The 16,581-nt window shown below is 48.7% G+C and overlaps 8 protein-coding genes across 8 annotated transcripts; 3 read left to right on the top strand and 5 right to left on the bottom strand.

Moving 5' to 3' along the window:
• Positions 1 to 317: 317 nt before the first annotated feature.
• ANOM_007850 (uncharacterized protein) lies at positions 318 to 2,485 on the bottom strand (the record flags this gene model as incomplete). Its single annotated transcript, XM_015553106.1, has 4 exons — positions 318 to 945; positions 1,006 to 1,850; positions 1,920 to 2,018; positions 2,078 to 2,485. 4 exons carry the CDS (start codon positions 2,483 to 2,485, stop codon positions 318 to 320), a joined length of 1,980 nt encoding a protein of 659 aa, XP_015404640.1.
• A 1,646-nt stretch (positions 2,486 to 4,131) lies between these two features.
• On the top strand, positions 4,132 to 5,058 carry ANOM_007849 (RTA1 domain-containing protein; the record flags this gene model as incomplete). The annotated part of the gene is made up of 2 exons (XM_015553105.1): positions 4,132 to 4,806; positions 4,882 to 5,058. 2 exons carry the CDS (start codon positions 4,132 to 4,134, stop codon positions 5,056 to 5,058), a joined length of 852 nt encoding a protein of 283 aa, XP_015404623.1.
• A 176-nt stretch (positions 5,059 to 5,234) lies between these two features.
• ANOM_007848 (uncharacterized protein) lies at positions 5,235 to 5,981 on the bottom strand (the record flags this gene model as incomplete). Its single annotated transcript, XM_015553104.1, has 1 exon — positions 5,235 to 5,981. One exon carries the CDS (start codon positions 5,979 to 5,981, stop codon positions 5,235 to 5,237), a length of 747 nt encoding a protein of 248 aa, XP_015404641.1.
• A 1,321-nt stretch (positions 5,982 to 7,302) lies between these two features.
• On the bottom strand, positions 7,303 to 9,071 carry ANOM_007847 (histidine phosphatase family protein; the record flags this gene model as incomplete). Its single annotated transcript, XM_015553103.1, has 3 exons — positions 7,303 to 8,668; positions 8,734 to 8,887; positions 8,942 to 9,071. The coding sequence occupies 3 exons, from the start codon at positions 9,069 to 9,071 to the stop codon at positions 7,303 to 7,305; spliced, it is 1,650 nt and encodes a 549-aa protein (XP_015404635.1).
• A 1,171-nt stretch (positions 9,072 to 10,242) lies between these two features.
• On the top strand, positions 10,243 to 10,567 carry ANOM_007846 (uncharacterized protein; the record flags this gene model as incomplete). The annotated part of the gene is made up of 2 exons (XM_015553102.1): positions 10,243 to 10,257; positions 10,307 to 10,567. 2 exons carry the CDS (start codon positions 10,243 to 10,245, stop codon positions 10,565 to 10,567), a joined length of 276 nt encoding a protein of 91 aa, XP_015404634.1.
• A 964-nt stretch (positions 10,568 to 11,531) lies between these two features.
• Positions 11,532 to 12,418, bottom strand: ANOM_007845 (putative short chain type dehydrogenase; the record flags this gene model as incomplete). The annotated part of the gene is made up of 2 exons (XM_015553101.1): positions 11,532 to 12,306; positions 12,378 to 12,418. 2 exons carry the CDS (start codon positions 12,416 to 12,418, stop codon positions 11,532 to 11,534), a joined length of 816 nt encoding a protein of 271 aa, XP_015404637.1.
• Positions 12,419 to 13,776: 1,358 nt separating this feature from the next.
• Positions 13,777 to 15,518, top strand: ANOM_007844 (putative carboxyl ester lipase, zebrafish; the record flags this gene model as incomplete). Its single annotated transcript, XM_015553100.1, has 3 exons — positions 13,777 to 14,571; positions 14,624 to 15,212; positions 15,265 to 15,518. 3 exons carry the CDS (start codon positions 13,777 to 13,779, stop codon positions 15,516 to 15,518), a joined length of 1,638 nt encoding a protein of 545 aa, XP_015404636.1.
• A 200-nt stretch (positions 15,519 to 15,718) lies between these two features.
• ANOM_007843 (uncharacterized protein) lies at positions 15,719 to 16,429 on the bottom strand (the record flags this gene model as incomplete). Its single annotated transcript, XM_015553099.1, has 1 exon — positions 15,719 to 16,429. One exon carries the CDS (start codon positions 16,427 to 16,429, stop codon positions 15,719 to 15,721), a length of 711 nt encoding a protein of 236 aa, XP_015404631.1.
• Positions 16,430 to 16,581: the final 152 nt, after the last annotated feature.

Below are 16,581 nucleotides of genomic sequence, written 5' to 3'. Positions count from 1 at the left end.
AACAATGGGGTTCATGACCGTTAGAAATATGTTTCAGATCTTTGTTTTCATGCATTTTATGCATGAGTGGAGGGGCACAAGAATAACTCTGATGATGGCTTCGAGTCACGGGGCCATTGAATACGAGAATAAAGGCATGGACGAAAATCGCTCATTTAGAACATCACCGGTAGACTTTTCCATCCTCCGGTACTCCCACTTCCCCACTCGAGAAACTACAATGTCCCTCCCCATCCGCATCGACATGGGTAACTCCCCACTGCACACTCATCTGCTCCGCTCCCCACTTCCCCTCCTCCTCCACATACTCATCCCCCTTAAGACTTAACGTAGGATGACAAGCCGCCGCAATAGCCAGTACAACTCCCCGCCACAGGCATCCCGGACTCCAACCGCCGGAAACTGAACCCGACCAGCCAGGCCATCATCACCGTCCCCACAACGATCGCACTCACCATAGCCGGAGGAGAGTATCCGCACGTCATAACGTCCCGCGTGGGGTCCCGTTGTAATTTCTCGGTGTACGACTCGATCCCAACCAAGAACAGACTCTGCGAGATGAGCCAGTGGAGAATGGCGGAGAAGGCCAACGCTGGGACCGCGAAGCGGTAGGGGAGGGAGAGGAAGTAGCTGCTGCGTTGGGCGTTTTCGGGCGTACCGGACACACGCAGACCCTTGCGGTGGTTGGCGTATCGGCTCCATTCCGCTGCAAGGGTCATGGCAGTGAAGATGGCGTTGAAGGTGAAGTAGATCATGGAGAAGAGTAGTTGGGGCGTATTGGCGATAAGGGCGTTGGATATGAGTGATGTTACCCAATCGGTCCCAGTGATTAGGGTTTGGGCGTTGACGGCGCCGAGGCCCATCGTCCAGGTGCTCGATGTATCCCTTATAGTCAAAACTCCGAAGACACAAAGGGAGATGACGATGAGGATGGCGAGGGTATATCTGGATCCTTTGGGTCAGTACATTAAGGAGAGATGCAAAGATGCACAAGGAAACACCCACGAGACAAGTCCAAGGAGGTAACGCTTGCCTGAGACTGCGGCGTGCCATCGCTTTGGCGTGCTGTTGAAGGTCGACGACTTGTAACTTGGTCGGTGGGTCCGCTTCTTCACAGATTCACTGGTGAGGAGACAGTGGCCCCGTGTAAAATTGTCGGGTCTCTGTATGAAAGACGCGACTGCATCTCCTGTTGTCAAGATAGGTTTCGTCGTCACATTGGCAGCTGTATATCCAATGATGATTGCCTTCACCAAGTTGAATACAACCACGATAATCGCTAGTGGGAGGCTGTATTCTAGCTTACAACGTTGCGGTGGGCGCTCGGCAAGACAGTATCCGACTTGGTAGCCATACACGTACCAATTGTTCTTGGAAACTTGGTCCTTTACGTCTGAAAGAAGCTGGCCACAAGTACGATCTTTTGCCTGTCTTTGTGATGAACAAATCCACTGATACGGGTCAGAAGCTTTAGCTCCGAGATTCTCCACCGGCACAAAAGTGGCCTGATATTGGACTGAGTGGTATTGGCCGGCTTGATCAGTATCATTTGTCACAACTATCAAACTCCCATAGGAAGTCTGGAAGTCCGTCGCATACGCATTCACACACTGAGATATATCGAGGCGCTGAAGGGTCCCATTCTGCGCTTCGGCATGTAACCGGAGTAAGACGTCACTGGCAGGGTCTCCATCGTGGAGAGTGATATTCTGGACATCCAGTTTGTCGAAGCCCTCTGGTCCAATAAACACCCGGTAGGAATTGGCCGAGGTAATGGCGAAGATGGTAGAGTTGTACCTGGGATGTGTATCAGTGCTTTGAGGATTGACAGAATAGTCGGCGACGGCAGCCTACACTAGATGGAGTGGCAGAGATGACAGAACCAAGCAGACCCACAAAACAGCCCGCCTTTTAGATACCTGTCGTAGATTTCGGATACTGGGCACACCTATGTCGACCCATCTACCCTTACCGTGAGCACGGTCTATATCTTTCCTGGTCGGTGCGGATAAGCATTGCTGTATAGATACTCAGTGAACCAAGTCGTGCAGGGAGATGAGACAAGACCCCAACGAACCATGCAGTAATTGCTTGCGCCCAATAGACTCGTACTGAGGATATTGATGGCGAAATGGAGACCCGTACTCATATGTTGCACCTTCTCACAATTTCCCTCGTGCAGAGTCCCCCGATTCCCCTCCACCTTACGGTGCACAGCAGCCCATATGACAAAACCGAGATTGAATGCCAGGACGATGACGCTCGCAAATGACGCCAATGCAAGCGTGAATCTCCATCCTGAATACCAGTCGGTTATTCGCGTTCGAAAGGATCGGCGGACTTTCAAGGGGAATTGCGACTCGCTTTCTTTGTCGCTATGGCCGAGCGTTTCGTCACTGTGCGGCGAAGCGATCATTTGATGGGATTCATCATCTTGCTTCATGGTGTGTTGCTTGAAGCGACCGAGGCGTATGAGAGATGGCATAAAATGAGGGGAACGCAGCGGAGAAATATCGTATCCCTTGACGAGGCTGTGCTCGGTCAGACTTTAGTAAATGAAACGATCAACACTCTGCATTTCTGTGCTCAATAACTTCTACCCTCATGAGCCCTGCTTCGAATCTGCCAGTGAGTTCTGCTCGGACAATACGACATAATGCGATATATTGCTTAATCTAATGAGTAGACTCGGTCGCAAGCATGGCTCAAGTGCAGATAGTACTAAATGACGGTATGTATCCTCGCATTTAGCCCCCAAATTGCTAACAATGTGGGGTTTCAAGGTGAACTTCAGGCTCACGATTTAAAGTTGGGGTAGATTTAACCCTACATCTTATATATTAGTACCATCTAACTTAAATATTCTTTTATCAAGCAACCTATCTTACCAGGGATGCTCTTGTTGCTTACTTTCACAGTCCTGCGTTGTATGGTTGATCTCGTCGATCCTTGGCGGGCCGTTGAATTGATTTGGATTTCCTAGATAGCCTCATGTTCTACATGGTAGACATAATCCTTCTGGTCTTTCTTCCATGAGCCTTCAGCAAGTAATCAAGCTCTTTATTCCCTGATAAATTTCGCTGTTTTTGAGATTCATTCGGCAATACGTTGACACACTCGCAGTGAAGGGGTTGTCTCTATATTTGTGGCACTGCATAGACCACCATGTCTCCATAGGGCAGTGTATTGTGTGTTGAACAAATTGAAAGGAGCCTGCATTACTCATTTGGCTCTATGATCTAGATTCACTTGCCTGATATATCGCAATCTGACCCCCAAGAGGCACAGTTTTGAAAAGTCCAGTCAACAGGCACTGGAGTATTCTACTACCATGTTTGATAAAACTTGCCAGTCAACTCCTCAAGCCATATAACATCGTCCAAGAAAGCCCTTAGCAGCCATCATTAGAGAGCAGCAATCCACAAACAAATCTTCTATACTATATAAACCCACCTATAGATACTGCACGCATTTGAATGTTTAACCACCATTAAGATTTCCTATTCCATCGAACAAACCATTCAAACTAAACCATAACCCTAACCCGGAACACAGCCACGGATGGCATCAAGACCGACAAAACCCAGTCACAACGACCTCAGCATAGCCTCTCAATCTACGCCTTATACGCTCCAGGCCTTGTAATCCCCTTTACTAAATACGGTAATCTCGCCAAGACTCGGATTCGTTCCACACGCGCTCGCACCGAGAGCTTATTTATCGTCGTGGCCTGGTCACTGAGTAGCGTGGTCCAGCGATTTGCTTACCCGTTCATCAATTCTTCTCTGTGGATTCTTGGCTGATATATTTGACAGATAGGTTCAGGCAACGATGTAACGAACCTATTAGAATGCTTGATTGGGCCCGGTAAGGCTTAGAACGAGGAAAATGCGAGGTGCGAATACGAGATCCACCTATCGTGAAGCTTGGGGTTTGTTGCGATATCATTGGTTGGTTGGGTATGGGTTTTTTAGATGTATGAATATCTTGTATACTATAGAAATAGGATATAAAGGACTTCGCAGGCTGCGAGAGTGAGCTTGCAGTACTTCAGAAATTGAACGTGAATAACAACATCTTTTCTACCACCTAATACAAAACCTCCTTGACGAAATCCCAGTAAACCCCAAAATGGGCGACTCAATCTACTTCTACAACCCATCGCTCGCCGCCTCAATCCTCTTCACAATCCTCTACACCCTCCCCTTACTCTACCACACCTACCTCTCCCTCATCGCCCCCTACGCAGGCCGCCACCCGCAAACAAGCTATTTCATCCCCATCGCCATCGGCGCCGCAACAGAAGTAGCCGCCTACGCCATCCGAGCCGCCAGCGTAAAACAGCCAGACAACATCGGCCTCTACGCCACCTCCGCAACCCTCATCGTGATCGCCCCTGTCCTCGTCTGCGCCAGCCTCTACATCCTCATCGGACGCTTGATCCGGTCCGGCGGTCGTGCTGTCCCCAGCCCTGATATAGAGACGAAGGACCCGGTACTGCTGTTCGGGAGGTTCTCGCCGTCTTGGATCCCCCGGGTCTTTGTCACGTCAGATGTTATCAGTTTTCTGACTCAGGCAGCTGGCAGCGGGATTGCTTCGTCGAATGATTGGGCGGGGAAAGAAAAGGACGTTGGCGTTGGGGTTCTTATTGCTGGGCTGGTGTTGCAGCTGGTTACGTTTGCGTTTTTTCTGGTTGTCGTGGTTTGGTTCGATAGGTGGTCTCCTAGGGCTAGGGGAGGCGGGGAGCTTGAGTCTGGAGTGAGGTCGGTTTTGAATGGGATTTATGAGGCTGGGTTTTTTATTACGGTTCGTATACTTCTTTTTTTCATTTTTCCTTTTCGAATTGTTTGTTGGTTGCTAACAGTGTCTATTGCGTGCTAGATTCGACTGATCTATCGCGTTATTGAGTTCTCGATGGGTATGGATACCTACACCTGGACTCATGAGTGGCCGTTGTATGTCCTCGAGGCCGTGCCGATGTTGATGGCCATGATGGTTCTGGGGTGGTATCATCCCGCGAGGTGGCTTCCTGCTGGACTTGGGGCGAGGTCGAAGTAGCTGTGGGTGTAGATGGTGGTGATGTTGTTAGATTGTGTCATGTTTGTTTGAGATTTTGGTAGCTTTAGAGTCATTGCTGTTTTGCTAGATTTTTTTTCCTCCTTTGCTTGAGTTTGTTCTGTGCTATATTCTTTCCAATGGCATGGATTTCAAGGTGAATTCATATAAGTCACATTCTATACCGTACTTAATTCAGATGTTTCCTCCTCAGACCTCGAGCTCGAACTTTCAAGCAAAGCTTTATCCAAGGTGATATAGCGATACTGCCACTCCACCAACCCACGGACCTCAGAAGGCAAGCACTCATAGATATCAAGACCCCTCTGCAGTAGCGGCAGTTCCTCCTTCGGAAACGCCAACAGCCTTGGTTCCTTCAGAGCCCGCAACACCGGCCGCAGCATAATGGAAGCGACCACAAAATGCACAAACAGAAGACGCGCGACATAATTCCCGGGATCGAGGAATTCCATAAACTCCTGGTTACTCATTCGCCCCCAGTCATCATAGAAATCCGTAAAAGCGACGAAGCCATCGCGCGCCGAGCGCTTCAATGCGTTGTACGTGTTGAACAGCGCTGTGTAGGCATTGTGGTGGCTTTCACACGCCAACAATGGCTCGATGCTTTGTATGGTTTCGATTGATGTATTGAGATTCTCAGTGTCGGTGTATGGCGTGGGAGGAATGCGCGGTAGAGTGTTAGTAAGGATGGCATCTGACGTGAGCAACTTAAACATGTCGCTTCCTTTGTGTCTGTTCAGGATCCGCCGGGTTATGATGCTGCAGCCTCGGACCATGATGGCGAAGTCGACTAGCCCGTCGGCCATATAGTGGGCTTGGAATGTGAGCGCGTATACTGTGGCTAGCATTATGTCCAGCTCGGTTTTGCTGCATTGGTCGCCTTTGGATAGCTCGTTGCCGAGCATTCTCAGGGCTTGGCCTTGGTGTGTGACGGCTAGCGTTTTATATCTACTTCCATCGGGTATGACTAGGGAGAGATGGGTGGCTCCTAGACATAGGATTGCATGCATTAGGTGGGGACACTGTTGGTGTCAGAATTCACTCCGCTTTGTATTACAGAAATAGGCCTCTGGTGGGAAGCGAACCTTGTGCGCAGAAGCCGGGAGACTCGTCTTCCATAGTTCCTCACTCCCAAAAGGGAGATACGGATATGCCGCTATCAGGAAGTGGTGAAAGGACCGTAAGTCATCCGCAGTGAAGGTATGAGGCAGTACACGGTGCTGTGAGCTTAATGCCACTGCTGACTCTGTTGAAAATGATGGCGTTATAGTGCAGCTTGACGAAGATTGGTGGCTCCTTGGCAGCAGTTGCCTATGGCGGCCACCTTGCGGACTGACATGTCGACGACGCAGTAACAGTTCATTTGAAGGGTATATACACCGCATGTTCCGGCCGATGCAGTTGGCACAGGGGTGAGGCTGCGTTTCTTGACACTGGTAGGTCTGTCAGTCCCGCAGTTTCCCAATACATTGAGGCAGTTATTAGTTACTTTGACTCTTCGGGCCTTGCAGTTGAAGCACCCATGACGCGATTTTGTATGAGGTCGTTTGATCCGATGCTGCTCTATCCGAACTCTAGAAATGGGCGCTGATATGGAAAATGAAGGGTGTGACGAAACACCTGTCTGGAAACGTGCCGACTGAAATGAATATTCCATGCTTGTGTTGAGCGACTATCTACTGTCTTGTCTTGAGTTCAGTTTCAATGTCGTCGTGAATTGTTGAAGGTCTCGATTATGACGATGGCAGGCAACCAGTTTTCGGTCTAATACGAGGCCACAGCCAATCAACTGCTTCTATAATTATCATGATTTCACATAGAGCTGTTAAGCACCGTTTAATGAATTAGTATGCATAATCGTTAATAGCTTGGCTATTGGTGGATACCTTAGTAGTGAAATGAACAGGACTTTCGAAGTCCTAAAATATTGGACTCGTGTTCTACCTTACTCAAAGGAAAGAATCGATTGGAGCAATATGAACTCCATCCGCTTTGCAAAATTATTTTTAAATAGAACTTTAACTGTGTAAAATCTGATCCTGATTTCCCTAACACATGTTAAAATCTCTTTGCTATGGCTCCCCATTTGTAATTCTGCTTATATCAACAACCCGCCTCACCTCACAAGAGATTCAACTTTTCTTTCTACCTGCATGTATGCTTCCCCCCTGATCTGCCCTTATATCTCTATCTACCTTTTTGTAATACAGTATATAACATGAAAAATCAATGAAAGACATCCTTAGCCTCGCGGAGGCACTCCGTCTGTAACGTCCCCATAAGCTGGAGTACTCCAGTTTCCGAAGCACGCATACTCAAACTGGGATCGCTCCAAGCTCTTTTTTGTACCTTCAAGAATGTGTCAAGCTCACACCATCCATCATCTCGATATTCACACTCCGGGAAGCTGGCGTGGAGAGGAAGTGTTCGCTGATTTTGAAGGAAATGAATATAATATGTGTCCTTCGTGTCTTTCACATAGACGCCGTGTGTTTCGTTTCGGGATCGCTGCGTTGATACCTTATGAGGCGCCCTTATAATCTCAATGTTTGTGCGGCCAGCAAAAGGAACAACCTTGCTGGTGGAAAACTGCTGATTCTTTGGCGGGCCTGTTGGAGGCAAAAACTGGGCGAATTGTCTGAATCCGAATGCCGTAAGGGTCGCGAAGACATCGGCATCATGTGTGAAGTCAAAGTAGAGATTTTGGTCCGCCGGAAACGTCACTGGGTTCGTGTCCAGAGTCATGTTGGCATTTGTGCCGGTTGTCTGTAGAACGTGGCCTTCCACTCGGGCGAGGAACTCCTCGACCCACGCGATTCCCTGGGCGCGGCCGGCTGGGTTCTGAAATCCAAACATGGAGGTAAACATAAGATCATATGCGTAGCTGAAGTGTTCAAACTCCTTATAAGTGAAGAGCTGGCAGAATTGGCTGTAGCCAAAGCTAATCGTCTCGTATACGCAGAGAGCCTGAGCATTATGCGAATCAGTAGCGGTCCAGTTATAGGACCCGGAAAGCTCTTTCAGAACCGTAGTACGCTCCTTGAGGTATATGTCGATCCATTGATACATGGGTTCATAGATTGATGGGTTGGCCATGACGGTCATAGCATTGGTGCAGGAATATGGAGCAAGAGAGTTATTGAACCCCACACTTTCAATCATTGCTAGTAGATTGGCCTTGTTAGTCCAATCCAGGCCGAAGAAGCCAGCAAGAAAGTTTTCTGCCGATTTCAGCATGCGATCCTGTGTCGTGGTGCGTGCCACTAGCTTGTGGTCAAGACTTTCGTTGTAAAGATGCCCATAGTTGTAATAATTCAAGACACCACTATCAAACAGCTCTTGGCGACCCTTCGGAACAAGGATCTCAGCCCCAAGGCCATAGCTCCAGTCATTGAGGAATGATAGAGCGCCCTTAAACCGGTTACCGGCAGTGGTAGAGTTCTTGATCCCCTCAGCCCAGGATGGAAACCCCTCCGACGAAGAAGGGTATCGGGAACCGTGTCTATGAAGCATATGCATCTGGGTGATATTTGCCCCAGCCGGAAGGGGATATTCGTCAACCCCAAAGCCATCTTCCGAAGAGAAATACGGACTATAGTACTGTGAGATGTTGATGTTTCGTATCACTCGTTGACATTCACTTTTGCAGTTACCTACCTCAGGTTACCAGCATGGTGGAAGATGTTGCGCCTGTGCGCTCCCGAAATAGGTTGATTTGTCACTAAAGGATCATTGGCAATATACGCCCCATCGCTGGAGAAAGCTGGGTTCTTTTCGGCGAGGAAAGGCGCAGAGCCGGTGGCAGTTGGACCTGGGATTCTTAGCCAAAGACTCTATAGGATCCAAACCCGACTCCAAAACCAACCTTGATAACTCTGAGGAGACGTCTGGAACCAATTTGGCTGTGTCGTGCCAGTGGCTCTATCTGAACTAGCCGCAGTAACACCCACCCAAGAGGCAGTAATCAGAGGGAGTGCAAAAAGCATGTCCTTCATGGTGAAGCGTCGAGAGGCTGGTTTCACCCGACACAAAAGCAGGGAAACAATAGTAGGCACAATTGTGAACTATTTGCAAACATCTCCAGACAAGCAGGCTTTATAGACGCCATGTTTGACTCGTTGGTAGACATGGATGCCGGGTTTCCCGAGAGGCTGGTATTGAGCAACCGCAGATAATTGTTTTTTATTTGGTTGAAAACTTCATTAGGGCCTGAATCACCAGTTGGTTCTTGGTATAGAGGCACGTGGGTAGCCATCTCTGTTGTCCAAAAAGCCATAATGTCCCACCTTGATGTGCGGAGGACGGGCCATGTCCCGCACCAGTATAGCTATACGCGATTAGTGCCATCGTGTTGTACTATAGACTGATCTTGTTGGTTGAATTGCCCACGTGGGTGGATGATTTGGTGAATTTCTCCGGACTCTCCAGTAATTTAGCGTGTATAGAATTGCCGACAGTGTTTCGCGTCTTTTGTCAATTACAATTTAAAAGGGGTTGTACCTGGAGCACGTGCTACCCCAGAATGTACAGACGTTGCCGGGTCTTTCTTTACCCTGAGGCCAGGCCATCGTAGTAAGGCATAAGGCTTAAAGCTGGTGACGGAAGTTCCCGCCCCAAAAGGTGGGTCTTCACTGCTCGGATGCCGGAAGTTGCGATTTCTGCTTCTGCCAAGTTCTGGTTGTGGTACTAATTTAAGGGTTCTGCACTAATTTCGCAATGACAAGAGGGTGCCTCTTTCAAGTTATAAAGGCCGTTCGAGCTACATTAATACATACATCGGCGAAGTCTTGATATTCCTGGTCTCAACCAGCGCTACTCATTTGCATTGAACAAACCACCTTGGTACACACTGAACTATTTTGCTGCATAATATCACAAGAAGGCCAAGTACAACCAGTGCAAAATGACATAGCATGTTAATATTATCTAAGATCTACGAGAATGTATGTCAGTTGGTTCAATAACGATTCTACCCAGGAATGTTGTTCCCCTGAAACCCCACAGCCTCAATCACGAGGCTGTACCCGCGCAATCCGACTGTGTAATCAGAACATCCCTGCATAACTAGTACTAATCTACTCCGGAGTATATAATCACCTTCTTCCCATAGTGCTGACCCATAGCACCTTTCCCTCGGAACCTCTCCTCCAGAATCGGTCGCGCACCATGATCCAATTAAAAGTAAATTGGCCCCCACCCCATCCCAATAACCCATTTTAATACTTCCCAGGAACTTCCCCCTCCACCTCCATATTCAGAAACGCCTGCCTCCTACTCAGATACCGCTTACGACGAAGAAGCCGCCTTTGAGGCAACCGAGTTCCCAGGGTTAGAATCTGACCCCCGCAACACTATCCACCCAGGAGGCTCCCAGCGTTGGTGGTCACGCAACTTTAAGCGCCAACTCTTGTGTTTGTTCGGCGTGATCGTGGCGGTAGCGCTGACGCCATATGTGGTTTTGGTTATTCTGATGAGCCAGTGGAGGTTCTAATTCCTTAGATCACGCCCTTCGCGGAGTTTCAAAGCCCTGGGTAGTTCTGAGCTGGGAATGGGGAGAGCTGTGATACATTACCGGTTCATGGCTAACTTGTGACAACGCGTGGGCTGCTTTCTCTGGTCGCATTTTATGGGAATATACGCTCGCAGGGAGGACTACGAAAATTTCGATAATGTGAGATGGATCCATACTGTACGCAGTAGTTCAACATCAGTCTCCCTCGTTACTGTTGGCGTTCTTCGGGCGTTTTGTGACCCCAGCCTCCCGTGGCAGGTTGAAGAGAGGCAATTTGGATAACATAAGGGTACCAGGAGCAAACTAAAGCAAGGAGGTCAACATGAAGACGGCCAGATGGAGCTTCATCAAGCAACTTTTTGATCGGCGTTACAACATAGAAAATGAGCGAAAGCACAAGAGGTGGGCGAAATAAGCTCGGATATAACGCAAAATCTATAGCTATGATATTATTTACTATTTGTCGAGGGATACAATATTGAGGGAACAATTCCTATCAGTGAGGATGGTAAGTGGTCGGATTTGTTTTTGTTTTCCATCAAGTGCTTCACACTGGAAATTCATTTGTACGAATTCGAAGTTTGGAAGATAATAAGCGAAAAGATGTGTTTTTTAGCGAGTGACCGGGCATATAATGCGGGGTAGCCTACCTAGTAGCTAATAATAGTCTACTGCTACTACTTAGTAGTAGTTAGTACCTAGCTGCCTTGGCTATAATTAGACTGTGTATTGGCTCATGATATACATGTATACATACCGCCAGTAGTACAGGCATTGTTCTGATATTGCTATACGCATCATATCTTTTTCCCTTTGCGATTTGGTGCGCTGGTTAATGGGGTTGCCCAGTTGCCCAGCATTTATTCACTGTTGGGGTCCGATCACATAGGATGCAGAAAAAGCGAGTATGAGCTGTGAGAAAATCATAACAATACAAGGAGCTCTAGGTAAAGACTATGCCACCATCCACCAGCATGGTCTGCCCAGTCACAAAATCCGAGTCCTGACTCGCCAGGAACCCTCCAACTAACCCAGCCACATCCTCCGGCTCACTCGTCCGCCCCAAAGCCGCCTTATTTGAATACAACTCTCGCGTTTCCCCCCTCGATCGGCCCTCGATTGTGCCCAACTCCTCGTCAATCTTATCCCACATGGCTGTTCCCACCACCCCTGGCGCATATGCGTTGACCGTAATCTTGTGTGGTGCCATCTCCGACGCCATCGCCTGCGTCAATCCCCGAACCGCCCACTTACTGGCCGAATAGATCCCCAGCGCTGCAAACGCTTTGAATGCGACGATGGACGCGGCCCCTACGATCTTGTACACGCCAACCCCGGCAGCAGATTTCGGATCACCCTGCGTGATCATCTGGCGAGCCGCATGGGTGTAACAGTTGAACACGCCCTTAAAATTTACCGAGAATACCTCGTCGATATCGGCCTCAGTGACGTTGAGAAGGTGTTTTATTTGCGCGATGCCTGCATTCGCGACCATCAGGGTCAACGGACCAAGCTTTTCCACTGTTTCTCGAACCATCTCTTCCACCGCGGAAGATGAGGTCACGTCAGCAGCTATACCGATCGCCCGGGGGCGAGGAGAAGAGGTCACGTCTTGAGTGCTCGTGGCATTTATTTCATCAACTACTGCAGCGATTTCATCTTTTGCACCGGGAATATCGTTAATGCAAATTGAATAGCCATCTCTTGCAAGACGGAGGCTATCGCCTTTCCACTGGTATACATTCAACACTGATCGTACTGGTACAGGTACCAGGAGGGCATTACTTACATCCCACGCGCTGAGCCGGTGACAATAGCTACTCGAGGCATTTCAATCTTCCGATTGCAGTCAGTCGGACTGTTTACAAGAGGACGAATTACCCAAAGGGATTCCTTGAGTTATTTCCTTTATATGTCCACTGATGTGGCTGCCCCGCTTCTTGGGAAAAATGAGGGGAAGATATCATCTTGCCCGGGATTGGTTACGCTTCTTATTCATTGTGTACTTTTACATGCTTTGTACTTCTTAATTATTCTAATTCCGTCTAATCCTGGACTCTCGGCCTCAATTACCCCGTACATCCATGGTGGTCGATTTTGATCCAAAGGGCACCACGCTAACTCAATTATGTAGAACTTGCATGACGACCTTGAACCTGAATATTGTGAAAGATAGCTAGTCAAGTCATTGAAGCATCTCACCTCCTCAGGAAATCTATAGAAGAGACTCATGGAATTATGTAAGGTCGGGGGTTCCTGTCATTTACTTTGACTACGGCTCCTTATTTCTTCTCGCTTGCTTTAAGCCACCTACGTAAGCATTAGTACGTGTCCCTGACGGAGTAAGTTTTGCAATAATAATGTCTATGTACGGTCAGGGTGGTCAGAACTAGGGGATTGCCTAAGTGTGTTAAAGAACACCCAGTCACTCTTCAGAGACACTTAGAACTCTGCTTTATGAATGCCATCTACTTCGGTGTATATAGGTCGAGACTCTTACCCATACCCTGAACTAAAAACAGAAAAACGACTACATGAAAAGAATAAGAAGAATGGGGTAAAGCTGTAGCTTGAAAATGGCAGCCTACTTAGCACATACCCTGGATATCATATGCCCAGAATTCTAAGGAGATGGGACACCTCAGTTAAGCGTATGACTTTGTTGCACGTATCGTTTGGATTACACTCAAGGCCAACGCGCCTTCCACTCATGCAAGCTGCCTAGATTGCACATGCTTTTACTCCCAGTGGCTGCGCTTTTGCCTGAATTGAGAGGTAAAACTCAGTGCTTGCTCCTTCAGGATTGTTTCCTTTGCCTTATGTGTCATGGTGTCATAGTGCCCCGCCCAATAGAAAAGGTTGCTTGTTACTTGGGCAAGAAGTTGTTGAACTACTCCACTGCACACCATGAATCTGTGGCCCGATACGAACTTTCCGTTTGTGATCAAACCTAATGTCAGCTTGTCGAATAAGCATGACTGATGTCGATCAACCGAACCTAGTATGCGCCTCCATAAATACGAGGATCCACTCTGTTCATATCAAACGAGTACGAGCCACACTTATCTGGGAAACGGCCATGGAGATTGAACTATAAAACAGCAACTCCAATACCACAAAATCTCCAGCCTCCCCGCAATGTATACAACTTCAGGAGAACCAACATCGAACACGTGTATACCACTACAATGTATCCAAATCTACTCTTGTTTCTGATCACAATATCCTCCCTCCTCCCCGCCATCACCGGCCAAACCTTCCCCAAGATAGACCTAGGCTATGCTATCCACACCCCAACGTTCATCAACACTACCGAATCAGGTGCCAAAATCGGCCTATACAACAACATCCGCTTTGCGCAGCCACCCACCGGCAACCTCCGCTTTCGTAAACCAGTCACTCCCCCGTCCCATGAGAACGGCATCCAGGATGGTCGAGATCGACTCACAACAAGTGACTGCGTCAGTACTGTGCATCCGCAGGCTCCGTTTCCGGGGATAAATGGGACCTCCTGGGGGCAGGAGGATTGTCTTTTCCTGAATGTGTGGGTGCCGGAGGGTGTGCGCGAGGGGGACAATGTGCCGGTTATGCACTGGCTGCACGGGAGTGCGTTTGCATTTGGAAGTAAAGACATGTTCGGGGATGGGTTTGGTCTCATGGAGTCGACCAAGGGAAGGGACGATCGGTTTATCTTTGTGGCGAGTAATTACCGGTTTGTTTCCCTTTCCGTACTTACTATGAGCATTGTTGATCATATTTACAGGATGGGGTTGTATGGGTGGGTATCCTCTGCGCACGAAGATATGGATGCCAATGTGGGGCTCCATGATGGTATTGCGGCGCTGGAGTGGACAAAGAAGTACATCTCTCGGTTTGGTGGTGATCCTGCCAATATCACTGTCGGGGGGCAGAGCGCGGGTGCGGCTATGATTGCCATGATGCTTGTAGGGAATGGTGGAAATGGTACTCTTCCTTTCCAGAAAGTAAGCGTTCTTCCTGTTTTGAATATTGATAACGCCTACTGACTGACCAAAGGCATTTCTGTCATCCCCTGCTCTCATGCCGAGAAGGAACGTAACAGAGCGTCGCCAAGAGGTTTATGATCAAGTACTACAAACTGGGAACTGCTCATCCCTCGCCTGTCTTAGAAATGCACCGCCACCCGCCCTAGCTACCATAAATAAAAAAGCTCTAAACCTCCCTGGAGCCTCGGGAGGAGGGACCCTGGGTCCTGGAATTGGTATCGGCCCGTTCCCAGATGGGAAGTACTTACTCGATGCAGTTCCCGTTATGCTCCAACAAGGCCGATATCACAAGAATATCAAAGCGGTAATGTCTGGGAACATGGCAGCAGAGGGATTTGGGATGACTACAGATGTCAGCACGTACGAAGACTTTGCCACGTTGGTCCGACGCCTGGTCCCAGAAGCTACTAATGCCACCGTTGGACATATCCGGGACATGTATCCCTTTCCAGATTCGCAGATTCAACTGGCTGCAAACTCTTGGACGACTGATGCAGTGTTTGCTTGCAATGCGAGAGCTGTTGCAAAGGCTTATGGAAATAGAACCCAACGGTATCTATTTTCGGTGCCGCCCGCTATACATGGATTGGATTCGTTCTGTATGTGTTCTCCTCTGATTACTTTATGTGGTAAACATACTGATGGCTACAGACTATTTCTACAGATCCGGTGCTGAATTGCCTGTTCCTGTAAATGTTTCTCTCGCCAGACAATTTCAGTCAGAGGTCGTAAAGTTTACTACAGGAAAGTCAAAACAGGATAACAGGACATCTAACTGGCCTTTGTATGCCCCAGGGGCAAAGATGATCAATGTCACACTCGAGGGAATTGAACAGAGCGTTGACCCTTCGGCTAACTGTGAGATTATCTTGAAGACTATCATGGATAAGAGAAATGGGGCATGATAGTCTGGGGAAATCAGCGATAGAAATTGAAAGCCAGGCATACCGTCACATCTACTACGTACTACTTGTATAATAGTGTATATTATTTACGCACGGTAGTCTATCCCCAAAAACCCTGACCACAATCGCAAATCACCTCTATCCACAACTCCACCCTTGTATAAGACCAGCACACAACCAACTCATAGAAACACAACCCCTCAACCCATTCGATAAAGATTCACAATATCCTGATCCTTCTTCGGCCCCTTGACAACATGCCGACTAGCCCAACTAACCACCTCCCCCTCGCCCCTCACCCGAAAAGCATAAGCAGTCCGATACATATCATTAATACAAAGATGATTCCCCCTGGCCTTGAAAACTACCGTCTCCTCCCCATCCACCAGCGGAGGCACAGGCGCATCCACAAACGTCTCCTTATCACCCTCACCTTGACCCTGACCCTCCTCGCGAAACTCAAACTCATGGAACAGATAATCCGGCGCATCCTCACCGGTCCCCACCTTCGCAAACCAAACACTAATAACCCCCGCCTCACTCAGCCGCCAGATATATTTCTTCGTGAAGCGCAACCCCACCCCAACGCCGAGATTCGCGCGTAGACCTGGCGGGCCGGGCATTTCGCCTTCCTCGTGGTAGAGGAGGTCTTTTGGTGTTATGGTTGGTGGTTGTAGGCTTTGCGCATCGCTATTTGTATTTGGGTTGGAGGTGGGGAGCGGCGTGAAGGTTGCTGTGCCGTGGAGGTCGCCGTTTATGTCGAGCGGGTTGTCGCTTTTGAGGGTGCGGTGGAGGGTCCATCTTGTCGCGGGACGGGTGAGGGAGGTGAAGAGGGTTGTCAGGATGGTCGGGGTTAGTTGGGGGCGCATGTTGGGGTCTGTTAGGCTTGTCGGGGGTGGTGGTTGGGTCATTGTTTTGTGGGCATGTTTGGGTTTTGTGGTGTTGTGGTGGTGGTGGTGGTTGTGGTGGTGTTCGAGATTAGATTGACATCGGGATAAAATGGTGGGGCCTCCACTGTTGGGTTTGCGGGACGTAGGGTGGGGACTTAAACAGTTTGGGTTTA

Source organism: Aspergillus nomiae (genome assembly GCF_001204775.2).
Source record: "Aspergillus nomiae NRRL 13137 chromosome Unknown contig00251, whole genome shotgun sequence".
In the NCBI taxonomy this organism is placed as follows: Eukaryota; Fungi; Ascomycota; class Eurotiomycetes; order Eurotiales; family Aspergillaceae; genus Aspergillus; species Aspergillus nomiae.
Note: the sequence above shows the minus strand (reverse complement) of the source record. Positions and strands in the feature narration are given on the sequence as shown.